This window comes from Macaca fascicularis, chromosome 2 (assembly GCF_037993035.2).
Source record: "Macaca fascicularis isolate 582-1 chromosome 2, T2T-MFA8v1.1".
Taxonomy (NCBI): Eukaryota; Metazoa; Chordata; class Mammalia; order Primates; family Cercopithecidae; genus Macaca; species Macaca fascicularis.
Window position 1 is genome coordinate 32,628,316 of NC_088376.1, and position 22,715 is coordinate 32,651,030.

Genomic DNA, 22,715 nt, shown 5'->3' on the forward strand with positions numbered 1-22,715 from the left:
AACCAAAACGTGACACAGACACATGAAATGAGCACATGCTGATGGAAAAAATGATGCCAATAGACTTGCTTGACACGGGATTGCCACAAACTTTCAATTTTTAAGAAACAAGGTGCAATATTTGCAAAGCCCAATAAAGCAAAGTACATATGATATGGTATGCCAGCATTAGAAATGAAAAGCTTACTGTAGAATTTATGAATGTATTAAAGTAACCTTAGACCAAAAACAAGATCTAGGCAAAAGGAAAATTATAGACTGCAGGGTTATCACCGAATAAAATAATCAAATTAATTACAGTTGTCCCTTGTTATCCTTAGAGAATTAGTTTCAGACTCCTTTGCATACAAAAATCAGAAGATACTCAAGTTCCTTATATAAAATGCCATAGTGTGTACGTATAACCTGTTCTGTAATTCATCTCTAGATTTCTTATAATACCTAATACAATGTGAATAGTTGTTACACTGCATTTTTATTTTTTTAATTATTATTTTTTTTACTGTTTTTATGTTTTCAAATATTTTCAATCTGCAGTTGGTTGAATCTGCAGATATGGAACCAGTGTATACAGAGGGCCAACATTCTTTTTAATTACTAATTATCTCTGCCAACATTTATCAGAATTATCCTGAATTCTATTGTTTTTTGGTCTTGTTTCGAGATAAGGCCTCGCTCTGTTGCCCACCCTGGAGTGCAATGGCATGATCACAGCTCACTGCAGCCTTAACCTCCCAGGCCCAAGTAATTCTTCTACCTCAGCCTCCCAAGTAACTGAGACTATAGGTGCATGCCACCATACCCGGCTAATTTTTTTTATTTTTGGTGGAGACAGAGTCTCACTGTGTTGCCTAGGCTGGTCTCAAATTCCTAGACTCAAGTGATCCTCCCACTTCAGCCTCCCAAAGTGCTGAGATTATCGGCATGAGCCATTATGCCCACCCCTGAAGTCTTAAAATTTTCCTTCTATTCTTTCTCAAGTTAACATGATTCATTGATGACTTATGCATCTTCTATTTTCATTTTTTAAATTTGCTTAAAGATATTTGGGATTATATTTAATAGTTTTCATATGCTCATCTCTATTTTTTCTTCAAAAACATATTTTTAGGTCACATTGAAGTAGTGAAATTACTTGTGTCGCATGGAGCTGAAGTGACATGCAAGGATAAAAAGTCTTACACACCTCTTCATGCAGCAGCCTCTAGTGGAATGATCAGCGTAGTCAAGTACCTTCTAGATCTTGGAGTTGATGTAGGTATATTAATTGAACAGTACGAAATTATGGAGCCCATTTTATACTTACTACAGTATTGATAGAAGTTATTTCAGGTTTAAGAAATTATTTTATACAATGTTTTCATGTTTTAATTGGGTATTTATAGTCCTTTACGTAATACCTAATGCACTGATTTATGATCAAGGCATGTAAATAGTCAAAGCATGTTAAGAGGTAAAATACACTTCAAAGGTGTGTGGTTTATTGCCAGTTTTTCTTCTATATCGCATTCCAGGCCCTATAGTTCCATTTCACTTATGGGAACCAGCAGATCAGACACACTTGTATTATTAGATAGCTGGGTTATTGTTAGTCTTCTTTGCCTAGTCTGATATTCTCTTAAAATGATTATAGCAGTTTACATTACAGAATATTGGCAAGAGCTGGGCAGGAAAACAAGAGGCTTTTTGCCCACCAAGTATAAGTATTCCTTACTATATAATTCCGTTTGGTTAAAAGGGGATGCTGCTTTATTTGGATATATTTGATTGCTGAATTGAGGTAACTTAGAATACCTGTACAGCTTTTCACAAGCCATCCTTTAAACATAAGTACTTTACTCCCTCATTTGTTTATGTATTTATTTATTTATTTGAAACAGGGTCTCTGTCTCCTAGGCTGTAGTATAATGGCACAGTCACAGCTCACTGCAACCTTGAACTCTGGGCTCAAGTGATCCTCCCACCTAAGCCTCCTGAATAGCTAGAACTACAGGCTAATTTTTTTATTTTGTAGAGATGAGGTCTCACTGTTACCCAGGCTGGTGTCTGACTCTTGACCTCAAGTGACCTTCCCGCCTTGGTCTCCCAAAGTGCTTGGATTACAGGCGTGAGCCACCGCGCCCAGCCCACTCAGCGTATTTATTCTTACTTCAGGTAGAGTTATGACAATGTCCTGATTCTTGAAAACACACATTTTGAAGAACTCATTGATTCTTTAAAACAGCAAATTGGAAGGTGTAGCATAAGGATCTGCTAAAGGCATACAGTTTAGATCAGCTACAAAAAACTAAGAAAAGCAGGTGATAGCCTGGTTGGACAAAGAATACATGACAGAACTGTAGGGCTAGATACGCTCTTAACTTATGGACCATGTGAAACACTTTGCCTGAAACAAGCTAATAAATACTGAAAGTGTGAGGATCACAAGAAGACTTTGCAAAAATCTCAACTCAATTCCTGTATCTCCGTTTCCGCAGAGTGAAATAATACCTTAAAAGATCCTTGACCTGGATAAATGAGGCAACTTTGTTTCTGATTACTGTTTCAAGTCCATTCTGGTGCAATTTTTAAAACTGACTTTATTGACAGTCAGTTACATTTGTAAACTCTGGTGACTATTTGTTCATCAAAATAAGTGGCCAGACTTACAGCCTTTTAGTAACATGTGGCCCCCAGTTGTGTGTTTTTTGGGTTTTTTTGTTTTTGTTTTTAGTTTCCTGGGGGATTACCACAAACTGGAGGGCTAATAGAAATTTAACTTCTCAAAGTTTTAGAGTATAGAAGTTCTAAATCAAGGTGTCAGCAAGGTTGGTTCCTTATGGAGGCTCTGAGGGAGAATCTTTTCCTTGTCTGTGTTCTTGTGAAAAAATCTAGATACTTTGATTAAAATTAAGTGTTCAAACTTTTTTTCTTCCTCTATTACCAGTGATCCCAGAAAAGAAAATGTTAATTAAAGCTGCATTATACCGGGGCCAACTACAAGATTAGGGTCCAGAGTCTCCACACAAGGCCACCCTTTACTTAACGACCAGCTATAAGTTCAGAGAGCTTTCAAAACCACTTTCGGGTTTGATAATTCACCAGAAAGTCTCACAAAATTCATTAAAGCTTTATATTCACAGTTGTGGTTACTACAGGGACAAGATACAAACTGAGATCAGCCAAAGGAAGAGACACATAGGGTAGAGTGCAGGATTATTGTAAAGGCAAAGTTTCCCTTAGCCCCTCCTCACAGAGTCAGGTCCCATTACTCTCCTTCCCTGGCATCAGTGTGTGGCAATATGAATGAAGTATTTCCAACAAAGAATGCTCACTTGAGCTTCATTTTTGGTTTTTATTGGGGCTCCATTACATGGCTTGATTGGTTGTCCATGTGGTTGATTTCAGTCTCCAAATACATAATACCTGGTGACCCAAAGCTCCTACTCTAAATAGAGACTTTTTTATCAGATATGTTATAGATTACCTCCCTAAAGCCAAGGGCAAAGGACAGACCTCTCTGGGAGAGGTCAGATTCTTGACTACACAGTAATCATGTAAAGTATTCCCTTATTTATTAGAAATGGAAAAACAAGGCTGGGCACGGTGGCTCACGCCTATGCCAGCACTTTGGGAGGCCAAGGTGGGTGATCATTTGAGGTCAGGAGTTCAAGACCAGCCTGGCCAACATAATGACACCCGGTCTCTACTAAAATACAAAAATTAGCTGGTTGGTAATGGTGCGTGCCTGTAATCCCAGCTACTCAGTAGGCTGAGGCAGGAGAATCGCTTGAGCCTGGGAAGCAGAGGTTTCGGTGAGCTGAGATCGTGCCACTCAACTCCAATCTGGGCGACAGAGTGAGAGACCCTGTCTCAGAAAAAAAAAAGAGAAAAGCAAAACCCTTAATTACATGAATTGTTTCTCATTTTTGAGCATACTCTTTTGACTTGTGATAAAATACCTGTATATGACACTGGAAAATATTAAGAGCCCAAGTTTGTGGCAAAAAGTGAATTAAATAAATAGAACATGCGATTCATTGTTTAAAAATCTTGATCTATACTTTATTACTAGGGTTAGCCTTTGTCACTGCAAAATGAAAAAGTTGAAAATATGCATGTTACTGAATATACCTCAGAATCTTCAGTTTGTGTTCATTTTTTATGATTATAATTAATTCTATAGTAAATCCTTTACCTAGAACGCCTTTCAAAATACATTAGTTTACATTTTCCTAAAATGCCTCTTTTGTATTATTCAGTTTTGTCATGAAGTAGACATTGTATATGTGAATTACATTCCCTGAATGTATAAAATCAATGTAATACCAAAATGCTTGTCAAAGGTTTATTATTTTACACCAACTTTAGAATTATAAGCCTCATCTCTGTATTTATCCTGTCTCCGTTTCTCACTTTAGTAATTTGATTGCAACCACAGGTTGCTAAAATAACTCACAACATTAATAATTAGCAAAACTACTTTAACATTCACATTTTTTATCTTTCTGATAGATGAATGAACCAAATGCCTATGGAAATACACCTCTTCATGTAGCCTGCTATAATGGACAAGATGTTGTAGTGAATGAACTTATAGACTGTGGTGCTATTGTAAATCAAAAGAATGAAAAAGGATTTACTCCTTTGCACTTTGCTGCTGCATCAACACATGGAGCATTGTGTTTAGAGCTTCTAGTTGGCAATGGGGCTGATGTCAATATGAAGGTAAGGAACAAAATCATAATCTATACTTTAAGTATTTCATATGTCAATGTTAAAACAACATCAGTGGTGAATACCATTCAGCAATAAAAAGGAACTATTGATAAACTCAAGAACATGGCTAAATCTTTAAAATATTATGCTGAGTAAAAGGCTTACTCAAGAGTATATACATTCTTTCCATTTATGTAAGGTTCTAGAACCAATAAAATTCCATTTATATGGGGTTCCAGAATCTATAATTGAAAAAAATCAGAACAATTATTGCCATTGTGAGGAGGGATCAACTGGGAAAGGGGTATGAAGGGACTGTATGTGATGGTGGTAATGTTTTGTATTTTGGCAGGGGTTTATATTGTATAGATTTGTCAAAACTCATAAGGTTCATTTGTATGCTTTCATAGCATATAAATTTTCTTTTAGAAGGAAAATTCTAAACAGATGTTTGACGCTATTAATGTTGTGTTTAGAGGTGACATGTATGATGTCTATATAATTTTAAAAAGCATCAAATAATTGGGTGGATGGAAGGGCAGAAGAATCTACAATAAAAGGCATAGAGTAAAATACTAGTGGCACAATTTAGATGGTATGTATTTGGGTGTTCACTCTACAGGTCTTTTCAAATTTTATACAGTGTTAGGGGGAAAAGAAATATCAGTGTTTTGCACATAAGGAATAGTTGCTTTTTGTTTTTTTTGTTATAATTACTTTCAAGAGTAGGCATTTAGATTTTAGAAATATGTGAAAAATCTGGACTGGCATAGTGGCTCCTCCCTGTAATCCCACCACTTTGGGAGGCTGGGGTAGGAGGATCACTTGAGCCTAGGAGTTCAGGACTAGCGTGGACAGCATAACCTGGCTCCACAAAAAAATAGAAAATGAGCCAGGCATGGTGGCTCATGCTTGTAGTCTCAGCTACTTGGGAGGTTGAAGTGGGAGGATCTCTTGAGCCTTGGAGGTCAAGTCTACAGTGAGCTGAGATCATGCTACTGCCCTCCAGCCTGGATTACAGAGTGAGACTCTGTTTCAAAAAATAAATAAAGGAATGAATGAAAATTTTGGCCGGATACAATCTGGTTCACGCTTGTAATCCCAGTGTTTTAGGAGGCCAAGGCGAGAAGATCACTTGAGCAAGGCCAGCCTGGGCAACATAGCAAGACCTCCATCTCTACCAAAAAAAAATTAAAAATTATCCCGTAGTCCTAGGTACTCAGGAGGCTGAGGCTGGAGGATCTCTTGAGCCCAGAAGTTCAAAGTTACAGTGAGCTGTGATCACACCACTGTACTCTAGCCTGGGCGACAGGTGAGATCTTGCCTCAAATGAATGAAAATTCTAGAGCCACAATAAATATGCTTTCACTGTATAATTTTATAAGAGAGCACATGCAATCCAGATTTTGAGCATTGCTATTTTATAATATATAATCATCTTACTTAGATTTTCTAGAATTCTTTAGTTGTTTCTGTATTAATTTTATCAATTCATCCTTTGAGCACTTGCCAAACTGTATCTGGTGGTACGAAGAAAACCAGACACAAAATTGAACCATTTAGGATTAGTAAAAATACTTCTCAGAGCATTTTAATTACATCAGATTTTCAGAGCATTTTATATGATTTTCAGAGCATTTTAATTACATCAGATTTTCTTACCTAACTTCAGTGAAGCCTTTAATGATGCCACGGGTCAATTCTGACAGCTGTAACAGCAACAAATCCATCTGTAATTAGGTCATTGCTTTAAATTGCCCTCTCTCAACTACAGGACAAAATGTTTACATACTACACCCAAGTAAGAAAAGGCATGAGATGTCATAAAGTGCCCCAGTATGATTAGAGCGAAACCATCTTTTTAAAAGTTTTTCGGTCTCGGTTGAATCACCTAGTAACATTTTTTATAGTTTAGGTAATTACTAGAAAGTTTATTTATTACAAGTTTGAACTGCTTATTTTAATTTGAAGAATTCCAGCACTTTGGATAATTAGGGCCCAGAAAAATATCTAAACCCTTGTGAGGAGAAAAATTAGTTTTTTCCTCAAAGGGGCAGTAATGTTTCTTTAATGAAAGGCTATTTCAAAAATAAAAAATTTGGAATTATGTTAACATTTTCTTTTTCTTTTTTTTTTTTTTTTTTTTTTTTGAGACGGAGTCTCGCTCTGTCGCCCAGGCTGGAGTGCAGTGGCTGGATGGATCTCAGCTCACTGCAAGCTCCGCCTCCCAGGTTCACGCCATTCTCCTGCCTCAGCCTCCTGAGTAGTTGGGACTACAGGCGCCCACCACCTCGCCCGGCTAGTTTTTTGTATTTTTTTAGTAGAGACGGGGTTTCACCATGTTAGCCAGGATGGTCTCGATCTTCTGACCTCGTGATCCGCCCGTCTCAGCCTCCCAAAGTGCTGGGATTACAGGCTTGAGCCACCGCGCCCGGCCTATGTTAACATTTTCAAAAGCAAACGTCACAACCAAGTTTTCTCAGTCTCTGTGAGACCTGTTTATGATAGTGAATGTAGGTAAAATCATCTTTGTATGTTAGTATTATGGAAATTATGGAACTTTACCGGTGTCATCAGCTACTATGCATATTTTGGTTCACATGATGCTGTCTTTAAAGGGTAGAGATTGGTCTTTATGCACTGCCATTTTGGCATGAATATTTATTAGAATTTGATGATAATGAATCACTTGATTCTGTTAGTGTCTACATAGGTGACTATAGTACCTGTGATTGTTTTTAAGTCTGTATTTTCTTTTGAAATGTAGAATTGAGAATCAGTCCTGTAACAGGCCCACTTAGAGTAAAATGCTGAAACCAGTGGTCCTATTTGAAGTTACCTCCTTAATAATTTAGAAAACTCAGTGGTGAATTTCATATATGACAAGTGAATTTTTTAACAAAGGGATTAAGATATATTTAAGTAGATTGGAAGGCAACAACAGCCTGTGATGTTGGTTTCAAAACAGATGTCACAAAAGTTGTCTTAACTTCACCTAAGGGTGTATGACATCTCATTTATATGCAATTGTCCAATTGTTTTATTGCCACAATCTGTTGAAACACGTTTCCAATGTTGATTTCTCAGGTCCCTTCCCGCCTTTACACACAATATGTTGGTAGCTGTGAGTTTTCAACCAGCAAGAATATATTTCATTCCTGACACCTGTATTTTTTATATTTGTAAAATCAGTGTTACTAAGTTATTGATTGACTGTGGGGACACTTGACACTTGCCCTTTATTATAAAAATTTGATTTGCTAACCCTCATATTCTTAACCACATTCTCTCTTTTTTCCTGCTTAATCTTTTCCTCCCACTACATTCTCTATTTTGTTGTTTCTGACTTTGATCCAGTTATAGATGACTAGAAATTGGAATGTGACTTTAAGTTTGTAGTAACTCAGTTTCTAAGGTTTTAAATTCATTTTCCTACAAAGTAGTAGAGGTAAAATGAATCAGGTTTATAAAGCAGCATAGGTGTGTTTTTTAGAACTGCTTGACATGAGCCTTACTGCACTGATTGTTTTATTTATATGCACATGTTTTCCCACCCACACTGTTGTTCTTTAAGAATAGATTTTGGTCAGCTGAGCAAAATGCACCAAATGCTTGTTTTGAAGTTTAAACCTAAAAACATACTGTGAAATATTTGGCTTGTAGTTACTGTTTTTGGATGCCTGTGAGATTAATCATTAGGATTTTTGTAGATCTAATTTTTGGTTTTTGTTATTTTTCTTTCTTTCTGTCTTTCTTTTTCTTAATACTCCTAGCTTTCTGCTAAAATGATTTGAGGTGATTAAAAAAAAGAAAACTCTACGATGTTTCTCCAATTCAGAGAGAAATAACTGTGCCTTCTCCCCTCCTAACATGTCTTATGGCAAACTTTTTAGTTGGTAATCCGAATCTTTTTCCTTTGTATACTTAGAATAGGTTTTATGAACAGAATGTAGAAAGTAAAAATGTTGATCCAGTGTCACCTATAGGCTTATAATAAAGGATTCTAACCAGGCCCAATTATGTGTGCCTTTAGTCCCAGCTACCCTCAGAAGGCTGAGGTGAGGGAATCGCTTGAGCCAGGTGTTCAAGTCTAGTCTGGGCAATATAGCAAGCCTTGTCTCTAAAACAAAAAAATAAATAAAGGACTCATCACTTATTAGCTATGAGACCTAGTAAAATCACTTAACCCTGGGGCCTGTATTTCCTCATCTGTAAAACAAGATTAATGGTATCAATCTCATAGGGTTGTGAGGATTAAATGACATATATGAAGTGGATTTGGTTTTGATGTTTTAGGAGGAAGGGAGGTGGGGAGACAATCTCACTCTTGACCAGCCTAGAGTGCAGTGGCACCGTCAGAGCTCATTGCAGCGTCAAACTCCCGAGTTCAAGCAGTCCTCCCGCTTTGGCCTCCCCAAGTGCTGGAATTATAGATATGAGCCACCGTACCTGACCATGTGAAGTGTCTTAAAACTGTGCCTGAAACGTGCTATATATATAAATGTTAATTATAATTTTATCTTCCAGATTTCATCATTTTGTTAATCAAATTTTTATTACAAGTTTTTGTTTTGTTTTGAGTCGTGGGGGTTTCTGTTTTGTTTTGTTTTCCCCTTATTTTTGTTATCCTTCTAATCAATGGAATCTATGTTTTTTCTTATGTCTGTAAAAATTGGCTATAGCTGGCCAGGCATGGTGGCTCACACCTGTAAACCCAGCACTTTGGGAAGCCAAAGCCAGAGAATCACATGAGCCCAAGAGTTCAAAACCAGCCGGGGCAACTTAGACACCATCTCTACAAAAAATAAATTAGTCAGGTGTAATGTTACGTGCCAGTAGTCCCAGCTACTCCAGAGGCTGTTGCTAGAAGATCACTTGAACCCTAGAGTTCGAGGTTGCAGTGAACTATGATTACACAACTGCATTCTAGCCTGGCTGACAGACCAACACCCCCATCTCTTTAAGGAAAAAAAAAAAAAAGGCCAGGCGCGGTGGCTCACGCCTGTAATCCCAGCGCTTTGGGAGGCCAAGGCAGGTGGATTACTTGAGATCTTGAGTTCAAGACAAGCCTGCCCAACATGGTGAAACCCCATCTCTACTAAAATACAGAAATAAGCTGGGCATGGTGGCACACGCCTGTGATCCCAGCTACTCGGGAGGCTGAGGCAGGAGAATCACTTGAACCCAGGAGGCAGAGTTTGCAGTGAGCTGACATCCCACTGCACTCCAGCCTGGGCAACAGAGCAAGTCTCAAAAAAAAAAAAAGAAAAGAAAAGAAAAAAGGGCTGTAGCTAAAATATTAACAATAAAAATTAGGATATATCCTATCTGGAACATTTTGGAAAGACAGAATCCTTTTTGCCAAGATGCTTTTTTGCCCCCCCCTTTTTTTTTCTGGTTGAATGAATAACAACTAGTACATTAAAAAATAATGATAAAACAAATATATCCCGAGAAGCACTGATGTGCTTCTGAGTGTTTTTCAAAGATTATTGTATTTACTCTGTACAGTAGACCAATGAGATGTATATGGTATTATCCTCATTTTCAGTTGAGGAAGTGAAGGCACAAAGAAGTTAGGCAACTTGTCCAAAATCTTGCTTGTGGTAAGTAGGAGATCTGGGATTCACGCTTAGGTTATTCTGACTCCAGAACCTGTGCATGCATGCATCCTCTCTCCTCTTTTCCTTCCTTTCTCATACTGCCTCCAAAAGATTAGAACTTCTCTAAAATTGCTTGCCAATCGGATGGCTTGTTTACTTGAAAAATTCATATTATGGAATCAAACACTTAAGTAGATACTTAGGATGTTCTAATTATTATTATAATGACATGAGGATTTTTAAAGAATATCTGCATTGTACTGTGTTAGCATAAACTTAGGATACTTGTGACATTTCCATTTTAGTACCTACACAGAAGGCATACTGAATGTTGCTGTGAGTTTAGGAAGCTGCTAAGTAGTTTTTCTTTTGCATTGGTAACATGTACGTTTTGGTTAACTAAAATATTTTAGAAAAGAAAAGACACCACCTAATCAGAAGAAAAGATAACCTAACTCAGGGATTGTTTTTCTTCATATTTGGAACTCCTTTAGAACTTCTACATGAAATATATATGTGTGCAGTCAGTCTGAGTTATTATTTTAAGTGATTTGAGAAAATATCTAGTACATATAACTATAAACAAATATATGAAGTTTTTTAATTATAGTGGCTGAAATTATTTGTATTTATTTTTTTTAATGTATCCACACAAAATTCACAAAGTTAATTCTGATACTCACTTTTACTTGGTCAAGGAGGGATTCAGAATTTCTTAGAATGGAAATGTTGGAGCAATGTGAAATATTGAATCTGAAACTTGGGAGACACATCCTTACTGTCCCACTCCCAATTTTTATAAGCTGTAAGCATGGAATTTTTGTATATTTGTGTTTTATGATACACATGCTAAAAAAATTAATTCCTAATTTTAAACAGCTGTTTTACCTCCATAGGCCTCAGTTAAACTTAATTCTTGTATAATAGTTATAAAATAAAGATGCAAGAGAGTATGCAAAGTAAAACTAAGGATTACATATTATGGATATAGTAGAGTGAGTAATTTTTTTTTTTCCCCCAGAGTAAAGATGGGAAAACCCCACTACACATGACTGCTCTCCACGGTAGATTCTCCCGATCACAAACCATTATCCAGAGTGGTAAAAAGTATTTCTGGTTTTTGTTTTGTTTTGTTTTTTGTTTTTTGTTTTTTTTCTTAAATGTAGTAAAAACATCCACCAAATGAATGGTATTGAGAAATTGTCATCACAGTTTGTGTATTTTTAATATATGATTTCAGAGCTCATGAAAATAAAATATTAAAGAGTATAAAATACCATGTAGCTGTATCTTTCGTACTTTTGGTTTTTTGTTTTGGTTCCCTGAATTATTTTATTTCTTCAGCAGTTAGTATTAGCTTTTTTCAGTATTGCTAAATAGAAAATTACTTTCTACCGTAATTTGTATTATATATTAATGTGTGTACTCTGTATATACATTATACATTTATCATTTTCCCCTGTTCAGTATCTGTGACTGTTTTCAGGATTTTAATTTCCTGAGGTTGTATTCTTTTGTGTTTAAGTTAATATCAGGCAAGCTAAACTTTTAAATCAAAAGAACTTTTAGTTATATTACTTTAAATCAGTGTTTTCCAAGGCATATTCCAAGAAACTTATCCTCAAGATAGTAGGTGCTATGGTTTTGCAGGGGAAAAGTTGAAATAGGTTCATGATCCAATACTTTTTGAAGCATTGCATGTAGTCTTGATGACAAAGAGTATGCACATTAAAGCTCTGAAGTATTGCTCTAAAGAAACGTGTTTAATTTTGTTTTAATACAGCAGTTTCCAGACTTACTGGACCTTAGAACCCTCTTGTCAATTTAAAAATCTACTGAAATCTTACGCTTAATTCACACAATTGCTTTAAGTATAAAAGCTGTAAATCCATTGCCTGGCCCGATAAATGAGCTATGAATGAAATCTATTTAAAATTGCTATGTCTATTAGTTTGTATGTGAACAGCATTTTTTATTACTTTTCATGTAGTAGATTTGATTTGATCTTTATATGGTCCAGTATCTGACAGTAAGTCCTGTATTGCAGGAGCTGTAATCGACTGTGAGGATAAGAATGGAAATACTCCTCTGCACATAGCTGCACGGTATGGCCATGAGCTGCTGATCAACACTCTTATTACAAGTGGTGCTGACACGGCAAAGTAAGTACTTACTGAGGTGTTGATAACTGACACAGGCAAGCATAAAGGGAAGTGAACTGCAGTTTTCTGGATATTTTAGGTGGAAATGTGGATTTTATCCTCAATATTATATTAATTTCTTGAACTTTCTTTTGTATTGACAAAGTGGTAGGTTAAAATGTTTAAATACAATTTTATTTGGTAAGCCAGTGTATTTTTATGTATCTTACTCCAGTTCTTTCTCACTTTGAGTAATAATGCAGTTTTGATCAGAGCTGTTAATTTTTGTGATCTCTTTATTTTTAAGCTAGACGTACTTAAAAGTCCCGGAAAGCTGTATGTGCCAAATGCTTTTTTTTCATCCAAATACTATCTGTGGATAATAGTTTTCAGGCTGTGCTGTGCCAAGTTCAGGGATTCCTTGGAATCCTACAAAGGATTTCTTACCTCCACCCCCATTTTGGTCAGAACAGTTTACTTGTATTTATTTTATATATTAAAGTACCCATTGTAATAATTTGTTTGAAAGATGAGTCCTCCTGTTAATGCTCTGCAAGAAACACCATACTTAAATTTATGTTTATCATTCTTTGTATCACATTTACATGTGTTCATTAACAAATTGTAAATCTTTTTTACTTTCTGTAATGGTGTGGTACTGCACCTATCTGTTTTGTAACTTTTTCCAAAAAAATTACGTGAGCTTGTTGATTTAGCCATCTAAATACAAATTAGGGCCTTTTTCCACATCTGTACGAGTTGCTCTAGTTCATTTTTTTAATAGAATTATCAGATAAAGATTTCACAGTATATTCATTCTCTTTATTTGTAGATACAAGTTGCTTACAGTTTTTCACTATTACAGAATTACTGCAATAAATATTCTTGAACATATTGCATTATGGAAATGTTTCAATGGTGGGGTGACAGGGTAGTGAATTTTACTCTCTAAGCAAATGTCTAGATACATTTTTGGTTGTCACAATTTGGGGAGGAAGGTGTTAGTGTTAATGACATCCATTGGGTAGAGCCCAGGGATGCTGCTGAACAGCCTATAAGCCTGCATGCACAGAATGACTTCTCACGTTTCCGCAGCAAAGTCCATAATGACAGTAGTGCTGAAGGTGGAAAACCCGACTTTTGGAGAGAAATAGCTGGGTAATAAGTTATGCCTACCGTCAGCCTTTAGCCAAATTACTCTCCATAGTGTTAGACATTTTGACTCTTAGTTACCTTTCACTTAAGTGGTCTTTTCGTAATGTATTTAACTGTTTGTATTTTTCTTGTATTAAAATGAAGATACTGTCCTGTTCTATTAACTTTAGGCGTGGCATACATGGAATGTTCCCCCTCCATTTGGCAGCCTTAAGCGGCTTTTCAGATTGCTGCAGAAAACTTCTTTCTTCAGGTAAGGGCAACCTTTGCAGACTTTTGTATGTCTCCTCAAACCCCTCAATATTCTAAGACGGTCTCTTTATCCTTCTTTTTAAAAATTACATGCAGATGGGTCCAGTATGGATAATTTAATAACCCCTTTTAGAAGATGTTGGGTTCAGGCCTGGCGTGGTGGCTCATGCCTGTAATCCCAGCACTTTGGGAGGCCGAGGCAGGTAGATCACTTGAGGTCAGGAGTTCAAGACCAGCCTGGCCAACATGGTGAAAGCCCATCTCTACTAAAAAAAAAAAAAATACGAAAATTAGCTGGGCATGGTGGCGAGCACCTGTAATCCCAGATACTTGGGAGGCTGAGGCAGGAGTCGCTTGAACCCAGGAGGCAGAGGTTGCAGTAAGCCAAGATTGCGCCACTGCACACCAGCCTACGAGACAGAGTGAGACTCTGTCTCAAAAAAAATACAAAAAAACCTCTTCATCCCCTGTTAAAGAAAGACCATTAGCAGTTAATCTCCATTTCTTTTTTCCCTCAGCCCTAGGCAACCACTAATCTACTTTCCATCTCTATAAAATTTGCCTGTTCTGAACAGTTCCTATAAATTGACTCACCTGACATGTGATCTGTGACTGGCTTGTTTCACTTAATATAATGTTCTCAAGGGTTATTCATGTATCAGTATCAGTACTTTATTTCTTTTTATTGCTAAATAATACTCCATTGTATCCTATTGCTTTTAAACAGGCACCCTAGCACTTCAGAACCCATAGTTTTGTTTGGGATTGGAGGGGAGGATGTGATTCTTGACATTTCATGACATAATTCTTTAGTGTAAAATAATATGTCTGTTATAAATAAGATGTATTCATTCTTGTAGGATTTGATATAGATACCCCAGATGATTTTGGCAGGACTTGTCTACATGCAGCTGCAGCTGGAGGGTATGTTAATAGTATTTTTATTTCTTTAAGAAAAAGATAGCTGATCTTGGCAGGTTTTCTCTTATCTTTGGTTCCTCTTGTATTAATTCTGGGCTACCAGAAAATAGAAAACAAAACAGGAGTTGTTTGTGAAAAAAGGTCCAGGGTGGCAGAATACTTTTTTTCATCTTATTCCAGCCAAGTTGTAGGTTATGAGTGAGAGAGAGAATAAACCTACAAAAAGAAATACTGCCTTCTATAAAAGAACATAATTCCTGGATAAGTGAAAAAATCTAATAAAATTGTTTCTTTAAAAAGTATATTCTCAAATGAGAACATCAAAATACTGGGAATATTCTGAATAAACAAGTACTCTTTAAGTAGATTTGTTTTAAATTTTTTTTTTTTCCGGAAAAAAATGTTCATTTTGTGCTGTGTCTTACCTCTACTAGGAAGAGGAAAGTTTGAGATTGGAAGATTTTGGACTAAGTTTTTAAATAGTACCACCAGGGAAAATTAGGCAGTTGGTTCAAATGAGCAACAAACTTCAGCTAAAACTCATGGTCTCCGGAACATTCTTCTTATCTAATGCTTCTGATAATTTAGATCTGTGATAAGCCATTTAATTCATGATTTCTCAAAAGGACATTTTGCAAAAACTTTATTTTCAGTGATAATTCCTTAAAATTTTTCAGTGATTTCAGAGGACAAGTACGTTGAACCGAGAGTACACCAGCGCAGTCTAAGTTGTAGAGATGGATTGTGAGCATGTGACTGGTTTCCTTGTTCTTCCAAGGTCACCAGAGAACCTTCCAGTTAAAACCTATCTTCCTTGTAACTTGCCTGGAGAGAGAGGGACAACAGACTTCAGTGTCTGATTGCTTGGCAGTTACAGTTTTCATTGTAACATAGTAATTTGATGTTGAGGTTTATACAATTAAATTATAGAAATACTTAAGTTATATCTTTTCCTCCAATATTAACTAAAGATATATATAGGTAAGCAGTCATAGTATAGGAAAAGATCAGGGAAAGCCTACCGGACTCATGCAGTGGCTCACAGCTGTAAGCTTAACTACTCAGGAGGCTGAGGCTTGGAGGATCGCTTATGTCCAGGAGTTGAAGGCTGCTGTTAGCTATGATTGCACCTCTGGACTCTAGCCTGAACTATAGAGTGAGGCTCTGTCTCAAGGGAAAAAAAAAAAAAAAAAAGCCTATAAGCATATTGTTTCCTAAAGCCTCCTCAGAGTCTCTTTTGCAAATGTGATCTTCCTTTTAAACAGTGACAACATGAATCATGTGTTATTTCCTCAGTGTGCCAGTATGTAAGTATATAGCTTTCTAAATTCTAGATAAGATGAATTTTAATGTTTTATTCTTCATAGAATGTAAATCATGACATTTTTGTCACATTTATCTTCATATAAAAACATACTTTCATGCTTCTTTAAACCTAACAATTTCATTATAAAATCACTGTCAATTAAGTTTTCTAACTGTGTTTTCTCTCAATAGGAATTTGGAGTGCCTAAACCTTCTGCTGAATACTGGTGCAGACTTTAATAAAAAGGACAAATTTGGGAGGTAGGGTATGATAATAGTTTCTTTATGGAGCCTATTTTTACTTAATAACTTGATTGACCTTCTAACTGGCTTCTGAAAATAAACTGAACAATTTAGCATCTTGTACATTGTGATCATGATTCATTGAGAGTCCCAGCTAAAGTCAATAACTTCCAAATACTCGTTTTCACCCACAGTTTTCTTCTTGAGTCCCTACCACAGACCTAGCCTACCAACCACAGCCTTGGCCTTATAAATGCCTCTATACTTGATATCACTCCTCTCCATCCAATAATTATGGCTATGGAAATGTAAAGCCCCATAGAACTTGTTTTTTCAAGAAACTCACAATACCTAGAAAATGATACAGTTCTCCTTTCTTCAAGTCGTTTCTTTGTGAGGGATTCTACTGCCCATATCTTGTTCCAGAGCAGTAGTAAGAGGGAGGAAATAGGTTATAAATATATACGTGTAATTTTTCTTTCTCCTTTTCTATATAAATCTCACACACACGTATATCCACACATCCCACTAAGTATTTCACAACAGGAAGGCAGCTGTGAAATGACAGTCTTTGTAGTCATTCAGCAGGCCTCATTGTTAAGAATTTGTGGTAGCAGTATTTCAAACTACTGTTAAGTTACTTAGAGTAGGAATTGACACAGAGTTCATTAGATCCGTACAGGAAAGAATTGAAGGCAGCTGGAATTGGTTTGAAAGAGATGACAGTATAAGCAAAACTATGTGGGTCAACAGTTTGAGAATTATACATAGCAAGGTGTATGAGAGGGAAGGGTGTATGTCAGAAGAAAATGTGTGAATGTATGTCAATGCATGTGATAGAACCAGTGCAGAAGAGAAGTAAAAAGAACTATGCATGGTAGGAAATCAGAAATGAATAGAAGAAAATAAAAACTATTTGACACCATAATTACTTTGAAGAACAGACTGCTCTCATAAGCCTCCTAATGGAAAGAATTAATGACCCACAAAAATTAAAAAATCACTTTGTTTGGCTTTGGAATGCAATATTTTTATAGCTAATTTGCTTTTATAATTATACTTTAATCCAGTTTATATTAATGTTTAATACTTCAGGCATTCTATACTACAAATAACAGAGAAGGCTTCTGAAAAATATTTTGAGTTTAGAGGGTTGAAAGTAATTCAGGGTTAATTGTGTTTTTTGGGATGTTTCTTCTATTTTTTCTCTTTCCCTTTGTTCCTCTTCTAGACATGAATAGAAATTGCTACCTCTGTACTGTGGAGGGGAAATTTTTATTAATGTAGGGGAAACTTTCTTAAAATGAAAGTTTTCACATTTCTGAGCAGAATACGAAGGTTATTTGAAAGTCACTCAAAGGACTGGGGGTGGGATTGCTGCTACTGCCTGGAGGCAATGAAATAACTGCATTTTCATCTTATTTCATATACTTAAAGGTTCTCTGCCACCTTGCTTTCTTCTTCTAGCTTTATGTCCAGCCCTCCACAAGACTTAGTATATGGCAGTCTAAGTCTCACTGTAAATACAGTATTTGTAACTGGGAGTAGTAAGAGTCAGCTATGCTCTTGTTTACTAGTTATGTCTCTTGCTTTTATCTTCCTTGTATTAACTTGGGCACAAAAGATCTCCACTGCACTACGCTGCTGCCAACTGTAATTACCAGTGCCTGTTTGCTCTTGTGGGATCAGGAGCAAGTGTGAATGACCTTGATGAAAGAGGCTGCACACCCCTGCACTATGCAGCTACATCAGACACAGATGGCAAGTAAGTACCATATGAGTGAGAGTGGAGGATCAGTTATTTCTATAAACTGGCATCTTCCGCAGGGATGTTTTTGTTGCAAATTTGTATTTCCTCTTTGTATTTTTTGTTGATTATCTTTGCCCTAAGTCTATTTTGGGAAATAAATTGGTTTCATAGTTATTGCTAAATCATAGTTATTACTACCTATTCTCAGCACCAGCCTTACTAGCTGATCTGGTGGAAGAAAGACAAAGGTCCCTTTTTGTCCTGCCTGCCAAAAGAGCATCTTAATATCACTTTTATGTTTTTTTCCACCTGACTTCTCAGAGGCTACAGCCATGAATATATCATGGGGAAAGGGAGAGAGGAGGTATATGAGTAATGTCATCAGAAGATTGGGTAGACATTGGAATACAGGTATCCTTCAGAGGTAGACAGTTCAGGTTTGCAAGGAACCCTTGTAAATTGGTGTCCAAAAGGTAGTAATTGAACTGGCAGAATCTGGCACGTAGTAGGTACTACATGTTGCTTAAATAAGTAAATTAGATGACAGAATAAGTAAATGTTGGCCAAGAATGAATAAGTGAAAACAAGAATAAAAGATGCATAAACTGTTCCATAAGTATAATATTCACCTGAAGTTACCAGACCTATTTGTAATATCTTGATACATTTTTTTTTTTTTTTTTGTGGAAGAAAATAAACTCGTTGAAAACAGAAAAGATTTTCAGTGTCTGGTAATTCCCCATGGTGTGGGTCAGTGAAAAGTAAAAATAAGTAATGGTTTCTGGGGAAAGATGTTATAAAATGTAGTTCATATAACATAGAATTATTCAGTTTTTAACGTTTACTTTTTACCCTCAAAATAAGAAGCATAATTCGATTCTTCACAAATGTTAATTTAGTATAAACTCTTTAATTTCAAAACAGTTTTTATAAGTAACTTTTTTTGTGTTGGATTGTGGCTAAAATTCTAGGGATTTTTTTTGTTTTTGTGGGGTTTTTTGTTGTTTTTTGCTTGGTTTGTTTTTTGTTTGTTTGTTTGTTGAGATGGAATCTCGCTTTGTCACCTGGGCTGGAATGCAGTGGTGCAATCACAGCTCAGTGCAACTTCCACCTTCCAGGTTCAAGCAAGTCTCCTGCCTCAGCCTCCCAACTAGCTGGGACTACAGGTGCCCACCACTATGCCTGGCTAATTTTTGTATTTTTAGTAGAGACTGATTCACCATGTTGGCCAGGCTGGTGTCAGACTTCTGACCTCAAGTGATCCACCCACCTTGGCCTTCCAAAAAGCTGGGATTACAGGAGTGAGCCACTGTGCCCAGCCTAAAATTCTAATCTTAAAGGCAATGGTAATGTGTACTTTATTTGCAAGAATATAAAGTATGTTTTTAGATAGGAACTATTTAAATAAAATCTATGATAAAGACTATAAATTAGAAAATTCTTTGGTAAACTTGGATAAGTAGATTATCCCTAATTTATCAGTTTTATAATTTCATGGTTTGATGTATAGATTTGCTTAAATTAAGTTATACCTTTTATCACCATCTGTAGTCCTTTACCACTACTTTCACAGACTGGATATTGGGTGCAGCTCATTATGATCAAGATTCCACTGAGAGATTGTGTCCCACATTCCTTCCCCCAAAAAAAGATTACACTTTGACCCTTCTGCCCTTAGACAAATGCACTAAACCTGGATACACACACACACAAAACCACAAAGGAATAACATATAATTCAACCCGTAGTGTTGGAGATTTGTGGTTTCATTGTAAGCCAATCTACTTTTCCTATAGAAGGGTACTAGTACTAAAATCACTAGTTTTCTCACTGAATATAAACTGTTTTGAGCAAGTAGGCAGTGACTTTTATTATTTAAATATTTAATCCTCAGTATGTACACTAAACAGCGTGATACACTGGAAAGAACGTGAGCCTTGGGATCAGAAAGACCCAATTTAAATCTTGGAGTCTCCGTGCTGTGTACCCATTTGAGCATGAGCAAGTAATTGCTAAGCCAAAATATTCTTTATTTGTAAAAGGAAAATGAAACCTCCCTGTTAGAGTTGCTGGGAAAACTAAAAGAGACTGCATAATCTAACACTGTTAATGGGAGCCTCTGTTTCCTATGTTTATTAACTATCAAAATCCCAGAGAGCCTGTCGAATGTCGTCATTTATTGATTCAATGATTTGTTCTGTGGGAGCCTTGTGGAAAATATAAGCCACAGTAATTTTTCTGGGATACCAGAGACATCCTTTTAATAAGTGATTGTTTTGGAGGCTTAAACAGTGGCATTAAAGGATTTATTTTTTCTTAAATTGTAAGAAATATTTTTCTTAAATTGGGTACAATTTTACCTAGTTGTAATTGTATTCCCAGGAATAGCTTGAGTAATAAGAGTATCAGCCATAATTCATTCATTTTGCCAAAGCAAGAATGAAATATTTTCTAAAAGAAGAGACAGATTTCTCAGAGCTTCTAATTGCTATTGTTCAGTAATGTACGTTTTCTTACTTGTTTTTTTAAATGCTTGGTTTTTTTTTTTTTTTTAGCTAATCCCCTGTCAGCATCACAGTTTCTAATTTAAAGCTCCCCAGGAAAAGTTGTTGTTTATACTTTGGAATTTTTAACAATCTGACATTGGTTTTCTGCTGTTTAGGACCAACATACAGTAATTACAATTCTGCTCTGCCTTATATCCCTTCATCCTCACTTTGAGTAAATAATTGGAAAAATACATGAAATCTTCCCTGACTCATTCTAGTCATTCTGCTAGTCACCCCGATTGTCCTGATGCCTGCGTTCTTGGTAGATAGTCATTCAGCAAGTCCTCTGAAGTGTCTTTATTTTACATCATGTAAGAATCCAGCAAACAAATACATGGCTACTATCACAATAAACATATTAAATATGTGAAATATTAATAAATGTATTTGCCTGTTGCAAAGACATATAGGGTTGTCTTTGAGCAGGATGCCATGTGGGTCTTCTCCACACCTGTGTGTAGTAGGTATATAAGAGAAGGGAAGCTGGAGGGCTGTTTTTCCTGATTATAAGGAAGAAATTCCCCTCATACCAGCTCTCCTGAGATAATCACCGTCAACAGTTGTATTGCTGTATGTGTATGTAGATCATTTTTTGTTCCTCACAGCCTTAATCAAAGTCGAAGCCCTGGTATATGTTATAAAGTCTTTTCTATATCATATATAGTTTTAAAAAATATTTTATGGGTTATCTCTAGCCTGCACCTTGTAACTCTTCCATCCTCTATCCATTACCCAGTTCTAAAACCTCTTCCACATTTTAGATATTTGTTTCAGCAACATCGTAACTTCGCAGTAACAATTCTCGTAGTCTGTTTGGACTGCTATAACAAAATACCAAAAACTGGGTGGCTTGTAAACAACAGAAATTTTATTTCTCGCAGTTATGGAAGCTGAGAAGTCAAGAATATCAAGGCACTGGCAGATTCAGTGTCTGGAGAAGACCCACTTCCTCTTTGAGGGCATATTCTTGCCATATCCTCACATGGTAGGAGTGAAAGAGCTCTTTTGGGCCTTATTTGTAAGGACACTAATCCCATTCATGAGGGAAGGCTCTGCCCTCTTGACCTAATCACCCCCTAAAGGCCCCACCTCCTAATAACATCACCTTGAGGTTGGAATTTCACGGTGTGAGTGGGTGTGGGGAGACACAAACATTTAGACCACAGTAACACTCTTAGGAAATGGGGCTATATTTTTACTTCTAATGGCAATTAATTTTTGTCTGTTTTCAAACTTCATAAAAATGGGATCATGCATTTTTTTGTGTGTAGAGGTTTTGTAATGCTGAGATTTATTCCTATATTTCTGATATTTTTTATTACCAAAATCAATCTTTAATTTTTTTTTGTGTTGATATATAGAAGATATATTTGCCTTTTGTATGTGACTTACATTCAACAACTTTGTTAAGCTTATTTTGTATATGTATGTAAGAGCAATGTTTGATACTAGCTCTGCCTTTTGCTATGGTACCTTCGCAAATTACTTAACCTCTCTGTGCCTATTTCATCTGTGAAATGGAGATAATAGTCTAAACTCAGTCACGACTATGTAGAGTTTAAAGTGGTTTAGTATACATTAATTGCTTGGAGCAGTTCTGACACATCCTAATCTTCCTATAAAGGTTAGTTGTATTTTTTAAAACTGATTTTTTGGGCCGGGGTGGGGTTGTGGGTGGTGGTAAGAACTATTGTATGCCATGGGAAGAGTAGAGAGGAAGGAGGGCCTCTGGGAGTGACAATACCACATCTGTTTTCCTGGCTGAGTGGTCCTTACCCAGGGCTCTGACCAGCCATGGGACACATGAACTTGAATCAGTCTGAACTTGCATTAGAAAAGTGGTAGAGTTCATTAGTGGTAGGGTAAGAGTAGGATAAATTTAAATAATTTGAAATGCATTCTGATTTTAACCTTTGTGGTTAGTGGGGATGAAGATACTTAATTTGCCTAACAATGAGGAAAAATTATAACAGAATATTGTTTAGCCTTAAGTATTTTTTCAGATTTTGTGTATATATTTTATTTCAGAGGACAGATTATAGAGAATCTTCATTTCTTAATTGTCTGGGTTTTATAAAATGAGCATGTGTTAATGTAC

At 36.3% G+C, this 22,715-nt stretch overlaps 1 protein-coding gene across 24 annotated transcripts in view; it reads left to right on the plus strand.

Annotated features, from left to right (window-relative positions):
* The window catches only part of ANKRD28 (ankyrin repeat domain 28), a 191,803-nt gene that overhangs the window by 133,585 nt on the left and 35,503 nt on the right, over positions 1 to 22,715 (plus strand). For 18 of the 24 annotated variants that reach the window (XR_012430663.1, XR_010584705.2, XR_010584706.1 and 15 more), the window contains 8 exons: positions 1,112 to 1,254; positions 4,495 to 4,707; positions 11,323 to 11,401; positions 12,349 to 12,463; positions 13,768 to 13,850; positions 14,710 to 14,773; positions 16,268 to 16,336; positions 17,943 to 18,083. Coding sequence is in view for 21 of the 24 variants with exons in the window: in XM_045385170.2 (XP_045241105.1) it covers positions 1,112 to 1,254; positions 4,495 to 4,707; positions 11,323 to 11,401; positions 12,349 to 12,463; positions 13,768 to 13,850; positions 14,710 to 14,773; positions 16,268 to 16,336; positions 17,943 to 18,083 (907 nt within the window). In the remaining 3 variants the exon portion in view is untranslated. Of the gene's footprint in view, positions 1 to 1,111; positions 1,255 to 4,494; positions 4,708 to 11,322; positions 11,409 to 12,348; positions 12,468 to 13,767; positions 13,851 to 14,709; positions 14,774 to 16,267; positions 16,337 to 17,942; positions 18,084 to 22,715 lie in introns of those variants that run through there. The other 6 variants (XM_074030970.1, XM_074030971.1, XM_074030972.1 and 3 more) reach the window with 4 other exon arrangements.